The sequence below is a fragment of the Molossus molossus genome, unplaced genomic scaffold (assembly GCF_014108415.1).
Source record: "Molossus molossus isolate mMolMol1 unplaced genomic scaffold, mMolMol1.p scaffold_m16_p_6, whole genome shotgun sequence".
In the NCBI taxonomy this organism is placed as follows: domain Eukaryota; kingdom Metazoa; phylum Chordata; class Mammalia; order Chiroptera; family Molossidae; genus Molossus; species Molossus molossus.
This window is the reverse complement of record NW_023425399.1, coordinates 11884701-11900548: the sequence shown is the minus strand read 5'-3', so window position 1 is coordinate 11900548 and position 15848 is coordinate 11884701. Positions and strand designations below refer to the sequence as shown.

General features: G+C 43.2%; 1 protein-coding gene and 1 pseudogene across 1 annotated transcript; both read right to left on the bottom strand.

Annotated features, from left to right (window-relative positions):
• Positions 1-1254: 1254 nt before the first annotated feature.
• LOC118619048 lies at positions 1255-3079 on the bottom strand (annotated as a pseudogene).
• A 2456-nt stretch (positions 3080-5535) lies between these two features.
• WFDC8 (WAP four-disulfide core domain 8) lies at positions 5536-14746 on the bottom strand. The gene is made up of 6 exons (XM_036244679.1): positions 14739-14746; positions 14431-14540; positions 10705-10845; positions 9158-9325; positions 6706-6846; positions 5536-5672 (listed from the first exon to the last, which is right to left on the bottom strand). The coding sequence occupies exons 1-6, from the start codon at positions 14744-14746 to the stop codon at positions 5536-5538; spliced, it is 705 nt and encodes a 234-aa protein (XP_036100572.1).
• Positions 14747-15848: the final 1102 nt, after the last annotated feature.

The following is a 15848-nucleotide window of genomic DNA, read 5'->3' as shown; positions in this document are numbered from 1 at the left end:
ATATGGTCTTATTACACCTATACATAAGATAGGATCTTTTCACATTTATGTAGCTGCATATTTCTTATGGTGTAAGGATTTCCAAAAGACTCCGTGGATTTTATGTTTTCACAAAGAAGAAAGCAACGGTGTTCACCCAGGTGAATCAAACCAGACCTTCTGCAGAGCTCAGTCAGTGTCCTGGAGTATGAAGTGATTCAACATCGTCCCCTAGCGCTCAGCTCTTAGAAAGGAATTTTAGAGGAACAAAAGCAGTAGTTATCTGCATTACTTAATAGCCTAAGAAGGGAGAAAACAGATGTAAAAAAAAAAATACAGTCTAATAAAAATTGCAGAGGAATGTCTGAAAAGAAGAGATTCTATGGAGCAGAGATGCAGAAAAGAATATGTCACTCCTAAGAAAAAACAAAGAATTGTGGACACAGTCACTCAAAGTCAGAGAAGCAATGGCTGAGAGCAATTGGTTTCAACCTCATTGTCACCAGGGGGCACATAACAGAAAACATGGGACAAAGCCCAGGCTACAGCCCTTGGTATTCTCAGGCCTATGGGTGCTGTGGTTCAGTAGCTCTTAGGGGATGGGGAGACCCAGAGACCACCACCATCATGGCTACTATGGCAACAACATGACTCAAATCAGTTAGAGTTTGGGTCATACGCAGTTTGAAATCCAGCTTGTACTTGTTTTCTTGTGAATGGCTTGACAATGTGCAGAGATATCTTCAACATGTGTAGGTGACTGTTGTTTTGAAAGGCAGTTAAGAGCCTCTTCATTAACTCTTTTTTTTTTTTAATCCTCACTCAAGGATATTTTTCCATTTTTGTTCAGATAGAGTGGGAGGGAGAGAGAGAGGAAGAGAGACAAAGGTAGAGAGAGAGAGAGAGAGAGAGAGAGAGAGAGAGAGAGAGAGAAAGAGAGAGAGAGAGAAACATCAACGTGAGAGGGACACATTGTGTGGTTGCCTTTCGCACGACCCAATCAGGGTGGGGGATGAATCGCAACCAAGGCACATGCCCTTGACCAGAATCAAACCTGGGACTCATTGGTCCACGGGCAGATGCTCTAACCGCTGAGCAAAACGACCAGGGCTCTTCATGAACTCTTTATTTACTCATTAGTTTTCATATCAGTTCACCATTTACACTAGAAAAGGTGCTGCAAGCTATCTCAGCCAGCTTCTAATTGGGACATGGCACCAAAAGTACACATACAATCGAAAGACCATATCTTCCTGGGTCTTCCACTGGATAGGCTCAGTATGATGCTTTGGACTGAATAAGTGTGATCTTATTAGGAAAAAGCATGTAAACATAGGGCCAGATTTTGTTAGTCTTCGTTTCAGAAAACGTGTGGAGCACTCTTTGGCTCTTGTATAGTTCAATGACTGGCTTTGCCACATACTTGTACTGTCTTAGCTTGGCAGCGACTGCCTCAGGTTTATCATCCTGCTGGACCAATGGTTTACTAGTGACGTCATCAATCCCATTGACCAGTTCTTGGAGCATGAAGTGATTCAACATTGTTGCCTAGCGCTCAACTCTTAGAAAGGAATTTCAGAAGGACAAAAGCAATAACTATCTGTATTAATAGCCTAGGAAGGGAGAAAACAAATATAAAACAACAACAACAACAAAAAGTCTAATAAAAATAGCAGAAGCTGAATTCTTTTATTCTAGAATGTCTGAAAAGAGATTATATAAAGCATGGATACCTAAAAGAAGGTGTCATTCCTGAGAGAAAAAATGAATTGTAGACACATGGAATGAATGGACCTATTGATGGAAGCTGTTTGAATGAAAGGTAATTGAGTGGACTAGTAAGTAGATGGAGGGGCGGTGGATATGGAAATGATAAAGTATGTTGATTTTTATTAAAGAATAGGTGCATGTGAAGATAAATAGGTAGATAATAGGTATATGGAAGAAATACTGGATAAGTAGAAGAAAGATGAGTGAGGTGGATTGAAGTCCAGGTTATATACCCGCCGGCTAAAATGGTGGCTGAGACTACCTTCGAGGGTTTCAAATCAAATGTTCAAAGATCCAGGTCACATCAGTAGATGAATGGATAAGAAAGCTGTGGTACATATACACAATGGAGTACTATGCAGCTGAAAGAAAGAAAGATCTCTTATCCTTTGAGACGACATGGAGGGACCTGGAAAGTATCATCCTAAGTGAAACAAGCCAAACAGAGAAAGACAAGTATCATATGATCTCACTTATTTGTGGAATATAATAAACATAACAGTCTGAGGAATGGGGTAGTCCCAGAGATGTGGAAGTGGGGTCCAGACTGACAATCCCCAGAAGAGGGGATGGTGGGGGAGAGATAAACCACAGAACTTATATGTATGTGTGCATGAACAATGGACATGGACAACAAAGCCGGGGACAGGGCAGGGAGGGGGGAATCAGTGGGGGGGGGGGGGAACATCTGTAACAAAAATAAATTAATTTTAAAAAAAAAGTACACAGTGGAAAAAAATAAATAAATTCAATGGCAAAAAAAAAAAAAAAAATAGTAGTTAGAATCCCAGATCAGCCAATAAGACGCCTATTAACCCTAAAAAAAAAACAGATCCAGGTCACAGATTCTGTCCAGGGCTTCAGCCTGAACTCATGTCCCAGGAAAAACCACCTAGTAGCTAGTGCTGATCACACCTCTTCTCCGGCTCTGACATCATTAGGTGTGTGATCACATGATGTGGAACCCAAAGTCCTTTCTCTATGCCAGCGGCTCTCAACTTTTCACAGGGGTTGCCTAATTTCGCTATAACAGTAGCAAAATTATAGTTATGAAGTAGCAACGAAAAGAATTTTATGGTTGGGGGTCACAACACGAGGAACTGTACTAAAGGATCGTGGCATTAGGAAGGTTGAGAACCACTGCTCTATGCACTAGTCTGACATTTTTGCCAACTTCTGTGTTGGTCTTGATGGCCTTGATGTTCTCCTGCAAAAAGTGGCCACTGGAGAGATGCTGGAGGCCAAAGTTATGGGCGATCTTCTGGCACATGGTGCCCTTGCCAGAGCTGGGAAGCCCACGGATAACCACATGCAGGAGTCAGGAAGCCATCGCCTTTGCGAGAAATGGGGATGCCAATCAGGCAACCCAGACAGCATCCTCCAAGAAGCCCTTGAAACTTGGTTTCTTCTGCCCCTGCCTCTAACACCCTCTGCTGTCCCTCACACAGAGGCTCCAAAACTCAAAATTTCTTGTTGTTCTATCCCTTTCTGTTCTGCCTAATTTCTAGCCCTATCCAAGGATCTCGCTTTCCAAGCAGATGAGATAAAACTTTGTTTTTGGAGTCTGGGATAAATGACATTTTTGACCCCTTCCCTCACCTAATTTCTTGGAGAGGTTGGGTAAGGATCGACCTGGGTCTTTGTTTCTCCTTCTCTTATCACCTCTCATTGATTGTCATGGTGCCTCACCTCTGCCCCAGCCACACTTCTGTTCTAAGACCATTGCTGGGTTCAGAATGAGGGACTCCAAAGAGCACCAAAGTAGATGCCCTTTACCTGGACATTCCTGTTTTTTCATTAGACCAAGCCCTGTCTTGGTCTGACTTCCTGTCACTGGCTTTCTGTGTTGTTCCCTGTACATCTAACTCTATTACCGATTTTTGCGTTTGTTTCCACAGATAAACTCTGAGCTCCACTGAACATCGTTATATCTAGAACCTGGTGCTTAGAACATAAATAGGCCCAGATAAAACACAGTACACTCTTCTGGATGAGCAAGGTAGGTGGGAGATTGGTAGGTGGATATGTGGCTCATAGTGTGATGATTAGGAAGATGGCTGGATGAGTAGGAAGAAGGATGGGTGAGGGTAACATAGAATTTGGGTGCATGAGTACATCGCTAAGGATGGATGAATGAATGGCTGGATAAAGAGGATTGGGTTGATCATAAGGATGGTTAGGTTAAGATAAGGTGAATGGATCTATTGGTGGAAGCTGTTTGAATGGAAGGTAGATGAGTATATTGGTAGGTAGATGAAGTGGAGGAGGGTATAGAAATGATGGAGAAGTATGTTTATGGGTATTAAAGAATATGTGCATGTGAAAGAAAAATGAGTAGATAATAGGTATATGGAAGAAACACTAGATTTAAAATGGGCAGCTGGATAGGTAGAAGGAAGATGAGTGAAATAGGTAAGTGGATGGATATATGAGTAAAATGATGGGTGGGAAGATAGATGAGTCAAAAGGTATGTCAATTAGAGGGCTAGAAAAGCAGGTGGATGGGGAGTAAATGGATTGAATGGTAGGTGCATAGGTGGGGGATGGAAATGTGAATGTATGAATGAAAACATTAACCAAAGTTAAGAAAATGAAAATAATTATATAGAGGATAATTTATACTACTCTAAAATATTACATTTGAAAATAGAAAATGGATTCATTTTAGCAAACATAAAAGACCAAATTTACAGAAGGAGAAGTAACTATACAGACTATGAGATGAAGTACAAAAAAACTGGTGAAAAGATACCATTATAGAAGGAACCTTACTTAGATGCTTTTGGAGTTTTATCTACTCATCAAAGAACAGAGAATTGATATATTATTTAAAATATTACAGATCATAGGAAACATAGGTAAGTTTTACAACTAGTTTCCCATGTTAGTTTTTTTAAAGTAATATGACTCAAATAGCAGAACAAAAGCCATAAACTTATTTTTCTTTTGACTATAGGTGTGAAAATTCCCAATAAACTATTTGCTAAAAGAACCAACAGTGTATTAGTACAAGTATATCCTCAATATGAGTAAGATAATTCCAGGAATGTAAAGATGATTCAACATAAACATTTAGTAATACAATTATTATACTAACAAACCATAAGAGAAAAATTATTATGACTAAATGCCTAAAAGGTATTCGCTAAAATCCAGCAGTAATTTCTAATAGCAGCTGTAAATGGATAAAAAGGAAATACCCTACATGTGATAAAACTCGTTTATCCTAAACCCAACAACAAATGTATCTTATATAGCAGAAGACATTGACTTTAAAATTTAAAAAAACTACATAGGAATAGATGCCATTGACTTTATTTTCAACATTATTTCGCAGGTTCTACATAATATAAGACAAAAAAACAAAGTAAGTCATAAAGTTGGAAAGAAGTAAGAGTCAAATTTATCATCAGTTTCAGATGATATAATTATATATAAAAATCACAATAACCTCATTAAATATAGTTACACGTAATAAGACAATTTGACAAAGTAGTTGGATACAGGACAAAATTGATGGCTTTTTATCATGCTACTCACAATGAATTATTTTGATGAAAATATTTTTTACTTGCCTTGACCGGGTGGTTCAGTTGGTTAGAGCATTGTCCCAATATACCAAGATTGTAGGTTTGATCCTGGGGTCAGGGCACGTACAAGAATCCACCAATGAACGCTTAATTAACTGGAACAACAAATTGATATTTCTCTCTCTCTCTTCCTCTCTCTCTCTCTCTAAAAATCAATCAATAAATGTTTTAAAAGAAAATATTTTTGACTTACTATCTATTCAGGTTCCAGACATTTCAGTCCACAACGTGAGCAGCACTTCTCTCCCAGTTGGCAGTCCTCATCTTTCTGGCAAATGGGTTTATCGATGATTAAGCATACTGAGGGCTTTCGTGGGCAGAAACCTGTTTTGACTTTATGGGATAAAACAAAAGACTTGACCTTGAAATGCTCGATCATTGTTTGAGATCAATTTGGGGAATCTTGGGAACCCTAAACGGAGTTTTCTTCTGATTAAGCCTCTTATCTTCCCCCCTCGGGTAACAATAGAGTGAAGGATGTAGAGTATCAATGTTCTACAGCTAATAATTTGAGGAGCATCAAAACATCTTGCCATCTCTGACTTATAAAATCTGATAGTATTCCTACATGTCCCTACAGAATCCATGGATTTGGGTTATCTAAATCTATCCAGAGTACCAGAGGTGAAAGAAGTATTATGTAATATCTAGAACTTCCTTGTTATGTATTATCTAGAACTTCCTTGTTTTAAAATCTGTGGAAATTAAGGACCATATAAGAGGAAGTGAGTTGCCTAAGGCCACACAGAAAACCAGAAAAGTTGAAGTCAGTTGAAAAGCCTTGACTCCTTCCATCATACCATGCTGTACCCCAAAACACTGACAATCCCTGGAACAAGACAATACTATCTGAGCACTGTAGCAGGAAATGAACACTAGCTTTAGTGGCTGGGGAGTTCACTTCTACCCCAAAAGCATTTTGCTAGCAATCTTGTCCCCAGCACATCTTATAGGATGTGAACATGCTGTGCATGCTCTGAAGTTCTCTGCAGACATAAGGGCTTATTAGGATTATACTCAATGGTTATGTTATGTTTTGTTTTGTTTTGTTTTGTTTTGTTTTGTTTTGTTTTGTTTTGTTTTTTAATGAATAAGTGCATCCTGTCACCTTGTAGGCACCTTCAATTTCATTGAAGAATGAAATTCAGAATAAGCGAGTTTTCATGGAGGGAAATGGGGAGTGATACTATGCATGACTGGCTTTGAAGAATAGGATAATAATAGTCTCCTGAGATCAGAGGGCAACACAAGAGCATTGGTTGGACATTGAAGGGGAAAGGTTCCCAAGAGACCTCTAAGGTCAACCTAAGACACAGCATGGCATCCTCAGCCCCATAAACTCTGGGAAGCATATCCCCATTCTCACCTATCCAGACAGTGGAACAAACAAAGCCACATATGGATTCACAACATTTTTCAGTGTCAGGACAATCATAGTCACTCTTACACGAAGCTGAACATTCCACACGGGCCTTGGAAGGGAAGAACGGGCACTGTCCTGTCTTGACTAAAACAAGAGCAGATATGAGCTTCTTCAAACCCCACTCCATCCCCTGACCATTCAAGCAGCCTTTCTTTCCCTTCAAAACTAAGATCTCGCCCTGGCCGGTTTGGCTCAGCGGTTAGAGCGTCGGCCTGCGGTCCGGAGAGACCCGGGTTCGGTTCCCGCTAAGGGCATGTACCTCGGTTGCAGTTTGTCCCCGGCCCTGGTTGGTCGTGCGGGTGGCAGCCACTCGATGTGTCCCTTTCACATCGATGTTTCTCTCTCTCTCGCTCTCTCCCTCCTGCTCTATCTGAACAAAGAATGAAAAAGTGTCCTCGGATGAGGATAAAAAAAAATAATAATAATAAAAAAAACAAAAACAAAAACAAAAAACTAAGATCTCTGTGACTTGGTTCATTCTTCCCACCTCTAGTGGGCTGTGGAAGAATGAAATGCCTCACATTTTATGGGATTTGAAGAATAGGATAGAAAAAGAATAGTAGTAGAAAAAGAGTTAAGATTGGTGTTTGAAGCCCCAAGGTAAACTCCTAGTCCTGCCACTTAATGAATGACTTCAGTTTCCTGCTCTATAAAATAGGAGTAATTATGTGAAATCTGCACAAGGCAATGTAAGCCATTTTAGGGGATTTGGTTTTACTTTGAATGAGGAATGACAGGATCTGACTCACCTTTTGAAAGGATCATTGTGGCTACTATGTTGATAATATGGTGTAAAAAGGGAAAGATAGAAGCATGGTGACCTGTGAGGAGGGTGTAGCCATAATCCAGGTGAGAAGATGGCACCTCGTATCAGGATGGCCGCTGCGGAGGTGGGAAGAAGCAGTCAGATTCTGGATCTGTTATCATTGCTTAATTGATGTTGATTGAGAAAGAGAGGTATCAAGGGTAATGTAGGAGTTTGGTTGGGTTTTGTTTGTTTGTTTCCACCAAGATGGGGAGATCTATGGATATAGCAGGTTTGAGATGGGAGAGCTAAGATAAGGCATTCAGTTTTAGAAAAGTTAAATATGAGGCATTTGTGAGATCCAGATGAAGGTGTAGAGTAAGTGGCTGGAGCTTGGGAGGCAGACTTGGGCTGGAGATACACCTTTGTGGGTCACTAGCACATAAATGACATTTAAATAAATTCTTCAGGATTTTGCACACATCTCCTGTTGTCTTCATCTTCTTCTTCCTCGGGTTAGACTCAGACTGTAATATGTTTGGCTTTCCGAGCTATTGTCAAATTCTCTGTAAGCCCCAAACCTAAGATTCCCACAAACCAGCCCAAGCCCATTTCCCTGGTCTCTTCTTTCTGCTGGCTCCTGAGAGAGGGCCAACGTCTTATCTATAGTGACATGATCCCTTACAGCCTCCCAAGGGAAGCTTGTGATCCTGATTTCATCAGGTTGACCACAGGATTGCCCTGGCCATTCAGGCTCATGGAATTATAATTCCAGTTCTTCCCTGACCCACTGTGAATCCTTGGCCAACAAACTTGACCTCTCTAACTTTGTTTCCTCATCTATAAAATGGTGGAGATGAGACACTTTCAACCTGCCCCACAGAATCCAAGGTCAAAATGCCAATACTGCCTTGTAAACCACACAGTGCTGCCTTTGATCAGTGGTCCCCATCTCAATTGTTACCATCCACTGAGCCCACACCACTGACCAGCTGCCATGTCAAATCTTCATGTCCTTGATCACATATAATCCCACCAACAACTCAATAAAGGTCTTTGCTATTATTCCAGTATTACAGGGAAGAAACTCAAAACTCAAAGAGGTGAAGAAATCTGTAGTAAGTAGGATTTTAATCCAGGTCATATGGCTTCTAATCTCTTTAGGACCCTGTCTTCCCACATCACTGGAGATGGTCATTACAATAAGGAATGAATCCAGAACCCTCACCTTCATCCCACCTACCCCTCACCTACTCCATGCTCTACCCCTACATCATGGCATTCCAGAGCTGAGCTGTCTATAATTCAATCTTGAGTGAGTCCTCAGGGGTTATACTCAACAGGTCAATGTGATGAAGAAACACCTACTTCCAAGGGGTACACATGGCTCTCAGGTCCCATTGGCCAAAGTTTATTAACACTTTATGTGCACTATCTCATTTTATAGCACAACTCCACTAGATAAATACTATTATTATCCCCATTTTATAGACAAGAAAACTGAAATGCAAAATGGCAGGCAACTGATCCAAGATTACCCAGCCAGTGAATGACAGAGCGAAGACTTGAAGGAAGCCTGAGCCTATAACAGTGCAGGTATTCTGTTTCTAGTTAGACTAGGCCTTCAGATTGTCAATATAGGAGTCTTACCAGTTGACAAGCAAGCCTCCAAGCAGTCTTTCTTGCTGAGGAAGTTGTTGTTATTTCCACCACAGCCTCCATAGCGAAAGGGTTTGCATAATTTATTTTTAAAGTCATAATACCATTGTTTAGTAAAACGCACACAATTTCCTGGATCAGAGGGTAGGATGCAGGGTTCTGAGGGAAAGAAGCAAAGAGGGAAGAACGTAAAAGGTAGCAAAAGAGGGAAGGGATCAGGTCCTCAGCCTTTGTTCATGGTGTTACCATTCAAGTCATAGAAAGAGCCATGGTCAATAAACGTTCTAGTCCTAGCTCTACTATGAATTCTCTGTAGTGAATAGCATTTCCGAGCATCATTTCTATCTTGCAAAGGATATTGTGAAGAATACATGAGAGCCCTGGCCAGTTTTGCTCAGCGGTTAGGGCATCCGCCCACAGACTGGAGAGTCCTGGGTTCGGTTCCTGCTAAGGGTTGCAGTTTGTCCTCAGCCCCGGTTGGAGTCATGTGGGTGGCAGCCACTCAATGTGTCTCTCTCATGTCAATGTTTTTCTCTCTTTCTTCCTCCCTCTCTTCTTCCTGCTCTATTTGAAGACATATGCAAAAATGTCCTCGAGTGAGGATAAAAAAAAAAAAGAATACATGAGAATACTTTGGAGCTGATCTTTCCACTGTTCTGAGTTTTGGGAGGGCAGGACTTGTCCAAAGTGCTTAAGACAGTGCCACATAGGAGCAATAAAATACTGAGGTGGGGGGGGGACCAGGCCCTCATGACTGGAAACTTCTCTGATGCTCAGCTAGGTCATGTTGTTTTTTTGTTGGACATGAACAAATTCACAGGACATCGACATCAAACAAGGTCACTCTGAGACCAGAATAAAGTGACATCTCCCCCCAAAAAATCATTGTGGAAGCCACAATATACCTAACACCTATAAGTGATTTCTGCTTCTCTACCAATTATAACTCTATCCTCATTCAAGCCTTCCCTCTCTACGGCTGAGATTCACTGAGGTACTCATAGAATTGCCCCCACTTTCTGATAGTATCCAATTTAGAGCAAACCCCCACTTCCTTAGACCATCCCTGAAATTACCCTCTCAAAGCCTCAATCCCATAGTAGATTCTAACAGCTCCTAACCCTAAGATGCCTCAGGGTGTCTATGTAATAAACCCAACTTGTTCAGTTACAGGTGTGTTCCTGGTAGTCTTTGGCCAAAGGGCACTGACAATAGGTATTTGTCGAATGGAGCATAGAAAATGCACAGCTCCCTATTATTAGATGCTCAACACCAGAAAACTTCCTCGGAAGCCAGAGAGTCCAATAACAACCTCACTCTCTAAGCTGATTGAGGTTTCTATTTGCCACTGTGCGAACAGTCTTTTGACACACAGTGAGCATGCACTTGAAAACTGGGAGTCTAATTAGAGAAGGAGCAAAGCACAAACCCTGGCCTCTTTGTCCTGCCATCCCAGGGAACTGTCCAGCCAGCTCTGGACCAAGCAGGACGTAGGGCGCCTCTAACAACACTTCTGCCCTCAGCCTGGAAGCCACTACCTTCATAGGGATCCATGCACTTCTTCCCACAGGCAAACAAGCAGCACTTCAGGTAATCTTTACAGGAGAAATCTTCTTTGCACAAGTCTGGAACTCTAACGGTACAAGTGACCCTCTCCTTTGGGCACGCTCCCGGTTTCTCTGCAAGAAAGACATGTCTGAACGCATATCCACCGAGAGGTTCAGCTCTTCTCCCATGGCAAAGGTGACTAGTGAAACTCTTTCCGTCCTGCCCTCTGCCTTTAATCTTCAGTTCTTGCTCTGCTTGTATCTGGGGACTGGGTCTGCCTCTTACCACTCTCAGCTCATTTCGCTCATTTAGATCGATCTGAATCAGAAATGTGTGCTCAGGTAGAACTAACAGGGAAGCTTCTTGGATTCCAGGACTGGGGGTTCAATAGGGACCAAGATCCTTGCCTTCGATTCAGGAGCTCCTTTCTGCTCTAGAAACTTCATATTTTAATGCCTAATTTCTGTCTCTAGTATTTTAGTTGACGTGGAAAGCCGATTGGTGAGGAGGAGTAGAAATGAGGTGGAAATAAGAGTCAGGAGGCCTGATTTTGTCCCCTAACTCCCTGTGAGCTCAAGACCAACCTGAATTCTACTATATGATTTCACAGTTACCTCTAAGTGGGGAGGAAATGTTGGAGTGGAAGAAACACTTTATTATTTCTTTCTTTATTGATTTTAGAGAGAGAGAGGAAGAGAGAGATAGAAACATCAAAGAGAGAGAACATCAATTGGCTGCCTCCTGCATGCCCCCCACTGGGGATTTGGCCCACAACCTGGGCGTGTGCCTTGACTGGGAATCGAACCAGCAACCTCTTGGTGTGTGCATGGATCGATGCTCAATCACCGAGCCACACCAGCCAGATGGAAGAAGCACTTTAAATAAGATAGATCTGGCTTGGGGGCTTGACTCCAACACCGCCAGCTAAAACATCTTGGAGACAATATCTTCCTTTGTCTGCGTCATAATTTCCCCGTCTGTAAAATGAGGATTATAATCTCTACCTTATAGACTACTTAGAAGAATGAAGTGGGATGGTGCCTATAATGCATTTACCACAGTGCCTGGCACATGCTAAGCTCTTGGCAGATACGAATTTGTTCCCTTTCTTTTTTAGGGCTAGACATGGCTTCCTTTGTTCAGTGCTTGTAGGAGGCAGAATTCTAACGTTGCACCCCCAAGATTCCCATCCTCTAGTTATTGAATCAAACACTCATTTCAATACTGCTGTGAAGGGATTCTGTAGAGGGAATTAAAATCTCAAGTCAGTTGACCTTAAGACACTGGGATTATTTAAGTGGGCTTGATACAATCTGTTGAGTCCTTAAAAAGAAGAGGTGTTTTGTTTTTTTTTCCTAATTAGTAGAGAAGAAGAGCTAAGAGAGATTCAAACTATAACAAGAATCCATTATGCTGTTAGTAGCTTCGAAGATGGAGGAGACCAAGTGCCAAGGAACGAGGGTGACCTCTAGACGTTGACAGCCGGTAGGGAAACCTCAGTTCTGCAACCGCAAGAAGATGATTCTGCTGACACCCGGTGAGCTTGAATGAGATTCCTGAGTCCCAGGGGAGAACCGCAGCCTTGGATGACACCTTGATTTCAGCCTGGTCAGTCCTGAGCGGAGCTCACTGGTTACGCAGCAACAGTGATTAACGTGGCTTCATGGCTATAAACTGAGCATCTTCCCGGGGGTGGGGGGTGGGGGCTGACCAGAGAGGCATGATCCTTTTAGATAATACCGAGTCTTGGAACTATAGAAGTTTAGAATTACAAACACCATAATACTCATTACTATCAACCTCCTAATTTCATAGGTTTAAAAAACAATGAGGTCAGATAGGATAACACAGTGAATTAGGGATTTCTAATCCATGGCTCACTCCAGAAGCCCCACTTCTCCCTGAGGACTGGCCACTGAGACTTAAAAAATTTTCTAACTATATTTCTTATCTCTCATTTCACCCATAATGCACCCTCCAAGGATAGCCTGAAGCTAAGTAAAACCTATGGTTCCTAATCTGGAGTGTATAGCGAAATCATCTATGAATCAGCCCTGGCCGGTTTGGCTCAACGGTTAGAACGTCGACCCATGGACCAGAGTCCCAGGTTCGGTTCCCATTAGGGGCACGTACCTCGGTTGCGATTTGTCCCCAGCCCTGGTTAGGGTCATGTGGGTGACAACCAGTCGATGTGTCTCTCTTACATCGATGTTTCTCTCTCTCTCTTCCTCCCTCTCTCCCTCCTGCTCCATCTGAAGATAAATGCAAAAATGTCCTCGGGTGAGGATAAAAAATAATCACCTATGAATCATTTAGCAAATATAGATCATGGACTAAATCAGAATGTCTAGGAAGTGAGGCCTTAGGGAGTCAGGTTTTTTAAGATTCCTAGCTGGTCCTGAAGCAGCCAGCTGGGCACCGTGATGTAGGCCACTCCTCGGGAACCAGTGTTCCAGGTCTGGGCCCAGAGTTAAGCAAATCATATAGAAACACCTCCAAAGAGGCAAAGAGTTATAGAAACCTTGGCATTATAAAGACAACTTCTCCTTCACTAGTGCTGATTGCAGCCAATTCTGCCTGCTCCCCGTTTTGGGGGGCCATGTAAACCTTTGTTGGGGTTTCAGTCATGGTAGCGCCTTATCCCTCCTTCAGCTTGAACTATCACTGAGAATCCTCCTTCCTCCCTGTCAGCCCTTCTCGGCCACTTACCTTGTGTGCGTAGTCTCCTCTGTGATACACACCCCAGGGGTTCGTTTGCAGTTACTGGGGACGGTCCCCAGAGCTCTGGTCTCAGCCCTTTCTTGTCATTACCTGACACACCTTACCCAGGTGACCACATCCACTCCCATGACAATCCGACTGATTCCCTATCTCCCCCAGACCTATCTGCTCTTCCAGGCCAGGACACTTCTATCCAATCACCCACAGAGAACGGCATTTGAGCATCTAAGCACCTCTGTTGCAAGATGTTTGAAACGGAAGTGTCTCCCAGTGCCCAAACAGCACCTTCCGTCTGCTCCCATCTTGACATTTGGCATCAATAGTTGCCCTGGGCCCTGGCCGGTTTGGCTCAGCGGTTAGAGTGTCGGCCTGCGGTCCGGAGAGACCCGGGTTCCGTTCCCGCTAAGGGCACGTACCTCGGTTGCAGTTTGTCCCCTGCCCTGGTTGGGTCGTGTGGGTGGCAACCACTCGATGTGTTGCTTTCACGTCGATGCTTCTCTCTCTCTCTCTCCCTCTCACTCTATCTGAACATAATATCAAAAAATGTCCTCGGGTGAGGATAAAAAAAAAAAAAAAAAAAAAAAGTTGCCCTGGGATTCGCTTTTTCCTTTCTATCAGCCTAGCATCATATCAGTCACGAACTTCGGTCAATTCAGTCTCCTAAATCTCCAACTCCATCTCTTCTCCCACTTTTACCACAACTTCCTCAAGTCAGCATCTGACCTCCTCCAACCTTTCTCGTGCTCCAACAGCCTCCTCACTGGCCCTCTGCCCTCAGGCTCCTGTCTAGTGACTGATTCCTTTCTGAAAAATTAAATTTGGAAAAGACAGATATCGGGGAAAGTTAGGGAAATGATTTTCGGGCAGCAGGTGAGGGAAGGCTCTGAAGCCACTGTGGAAGTGGCTGTATCCGACACGAATCCTCGCCTCGCGCCCACCCTCAGTCCCCAAGAGTGTCTACTAAGGATGAGCGGCTGCAGCTTTTCTGAACCCACCTTGGACATTTTTGTGTAGCTCCGCAAATGTCTGTTCCAATGAGAGGGGGAGAAGCAGCAGGAGAGCCACGTTCCTCCTGGAGAAGCTGGAGCAGCGGCGAAGCAGGGGCCTGTGTGGGATGAGAAGAAGGGCGGGGCTTAGGCACAAGCCAGACACACAAAGCACATGCGGATGAACCTTAGTGATAACCCACCAATTCCCTTAGTTCGTAGTTGTGAAAACCGAGACGCAGAATGGGCATGGGGCTTGGTCACGTGGCAAGGAGGGCAGGACCTTCAGTCCCAGGACCCTCCCAATGGTTCCACACTCTTCCATGGTGCTGTGCGTGATGTACCCAGACACTGCCCGCCGTCTGGCTCTGGGTGAGAGGCCACGTGTGAATGATTACAGCGACTCATCCGGAACAGTCGCAAGGCTGGTTTGCCCACATTCACTCTTGAGACAATCCCAGGCACTGCTGAGCACCTTTCTTTGCACCACTCATAACATGAAACTTAGATTTTTCAGGAGAGCTGGGCATATGGCACTGGGTCTTAGTGCCCCAGGAGCAAAAAAGATCCCAGATGACCTTGTGGTGACAAGAGGATCCCTCTTATTACTTCTGGTGTTATCCAAGCCTAGGAGCTTATGATACTTCTTTTTAGCTTTTGAGTTCCCTAGTCAAAGACTGTCTTTATTATAATTCCAGTTCCCCCAAGATTACTCAGAAAGCCCTATAGTGCCTTAAATTCTTAATATCAAGCCACCCTTTGGGTTTAAAAATTTACCCTTTAACCTAGTAACATGTACTAAATCACTTACAATGATGGTGGGGAGATGTTCTCTATTTCTCAACTTTTCCTAGGACGTTGTTTCAAATGCAATGGGCTCCTTGATTCCTGAGCCTGGCTGGTCAGGAGTTTCTCCAGAAACCCACCATTGAACCTACCTCTTTCCCCATGTGGCAGAGGTTGCTCTTTGCAGTAAATCAAGGAGCATTTTGCAACCGAAAGATCTACAGCTGTCCGGGAGCTGGGGGAACAGTGTGAATTTCCAGGTTACAACCTTTGGAAACTACAGGTAAAGCCCCAGCATGACCCCCTACTGCTCCCTCACTGAGAACACACCTGCCTCAGGGTCCTGGTGTTTCCATGCATGAAGCTCCTTGTTCACATCTTCCTCATCCCAATGACATGCTGCTTGGCTACTCAACTACGAATGTGCCTTTAGCCTCAGTCACTGGGCAGGAGACCTTGAAGAGGACAATTAGCTCTGTAGATTTTTTAATACACCTTGCCTTAAGTTCTGGCAGAGTAAATAGCTGTCTCCTCCAAAGATATAACCTTCTAAATAGCTCCTACTCAGTGACCTACATTCTGATATTGAGGAAAGGCAGTCTCTAAGTGTAGAGTGCAGAGTGTGGTATATCTCTATTGTG